The sequence below is a fragment of the Sinocyclocheilus rhinocerous genome, unplaced genomic scaffold (assembly GCF_001515625.1).
Source record: "Sinocyclocheilus rhinocerous isolate Xijiao unplaced genomic scaffold, SAMN03320098_v1.1 scaffold1296, whole genome shotgun sequence".
NCBI classification, from domain to species: domain Eukaryota; kingdom Metazoa; phylum Chordata; class Actinopteri; order Cypriniformes; family Cyprinidae; genus Sinocyclocheilus; species Sinocyclocheilus rhinocerous.
Genome location: NW_015659405.1, coordinates 800,564 through 802,332, shown reverse-complemented (window position 1 = coordinate 802,332; position 1,769 = coordinate 800,564). Strand labels below are relative to the sequence as shown.

At 34.0% G+C, this 1,769-nt stretch overlaps 1 gene segment (V, D, J or C); it reads right to left on the bottom strand.

The window, feature by feature from the left end:
* Positions 1-704: 704 nt before the first annotated feature.
* On the bottom strand, positions 705-1,455 carry LOC107723842 (Ig alpha chain C region-like). The segment is given in 3 exon segments: positions 705-1,110; positions 1,194-1,268; positions 1,342-1,455. Coding segments are annotated over 3 exon segments (489 nt in total).
* Between the last annotated feature and the right edge of the window lie 314 nt (positions 1,456-1,769).

Sequence of the window (1,769 nt, the reverse complement as noted above, 5' to 3'; positions counted from 1 at the left end):
TATATATATATATATGAATGAGGCATTGTTGGATGGGTAGGACTGAAAAATAAATGTGTAATATAGCTATTATACAGATTTATTTAATTTCATTTAGTACTACAGACAGTGTTTCACAAATAGGAAGATTGTACTATATAATAAACAGTTTTTTTTTTTGCTTTACATAAACAGAAAAAATATGGCTAGCTAAACAAAGAAGAGCTGCAAAACAAAACAAAATATATAAAAAGTATGTAAAAGTATTTATAGTTTTCATGACAACTTGAAGGAAATAATGTGACAAAACAAATATTCTGAATTATTTTAAAAACCGTTTTCATTTATATTTAAAAAAAAAAAAAAGATAATTTTTCCCTTTTGCTTTTTTATTGAAACAGTCGTATTTTGTTTGCTTCACATAAAGTAGAAAATGTGGCTAGCTAATAAAAAACAAACAAACAAAAAAACAGTATATACAGTTTTCACAACAAATCAAAGGAAATAATAACAATAATAACAATAGCAATATGTTTAAAGAAAATGAAGCCATGTTTTATATAAATCATTGCATGTTTATATATAAAATATAATGAAAATAATGTGACAATACAAACATTCTGAATTTAACAACAGTCTTCACATTTTTTAAGAAACTATATTGTCCTTTTTTTCTCCCTCTTTTCATTTTTAAGTGAAATATGAGCTCCGGTTGAGCGGTCAACACATTAGAGAGTCAGATTAGCCGTTAGAGAGTCTCTAACACAGGACAAAGTTACAGTCCCTCAGCAGGAATACAGAGAGACGACTCTGCCTTATCATAGTAAAACGCCGCTTTGTAAGTCACCTCACACCTGTACATATTCCCATGACTCCAGTTATGAGCGAGCACCGAGTACAGTCCCACCGCTGAGAATGTGCCTCCAGGCTCTCGGTGCACTTGTGGAGAGCTGGTGTGTTTTCTGAGACCTGTTGCTCCGTTTACCTTCCATGTGATCCTCACCGCTTTAGACTGCAACCCGGTGATGACACAGGCGAGCGTCACTCTCTCTGCACTCTGCTTCTGAACGCCAGTAGGCAGAAGAACATGCACCTTCGGAGTCACCAGGTGGTCAACACGGACGTGAGGAACTGTTAGCGAGAGCATGATGAGCATAAAATGAGCAACGAGGAGTAAAAAACACATTTCGAAACCTCCTGAAAGTATCTCTTACCTTCCACAATAAGTCGAAGTCCTCTGCTAAACATCTGGTTCATTTGGTCCTTCTCACCTGAAGCAATGCTGTAATAGAAATCTGCAATGAGCTTCATGATCAAATATTTATTTGTATTCATCGATTTTGCCGTTAAAATCTCACCAGAGCAGAAGAAGAGAGATAATAATGATAATAAGACCAGTTGCCTTTCTATTCTTGTTCATTTCTGTTTCAGTTAGTTTCTTTATATGTCTTCTTTATTGTGTGTCAGCAAATGATTGCTGCAGTATAATTTCCCTCTAGAGCCAGTGAAGCTTGATTCGATTCAGTGTTGACTCTTATAAAGTTGACACAGAGGTTGACAGTTGAGGGAAGAGCGTCCCATGTGCTCATATGTGTGCAGATGGTCCATTTAAAAGCAATCAACCATTACAATGCTGCTTCCTTCACAGGCTATGAATCAGGTTTTAGGAAATTATTCATATTGTTAATATTAATAGAAATCTTTTATTACAATGAAATCTTTTAAACTAGATTTTAATATATATTTTAAAATTAAAAATGTTATTTTAAATAGTAGGCTATTTTAGTATT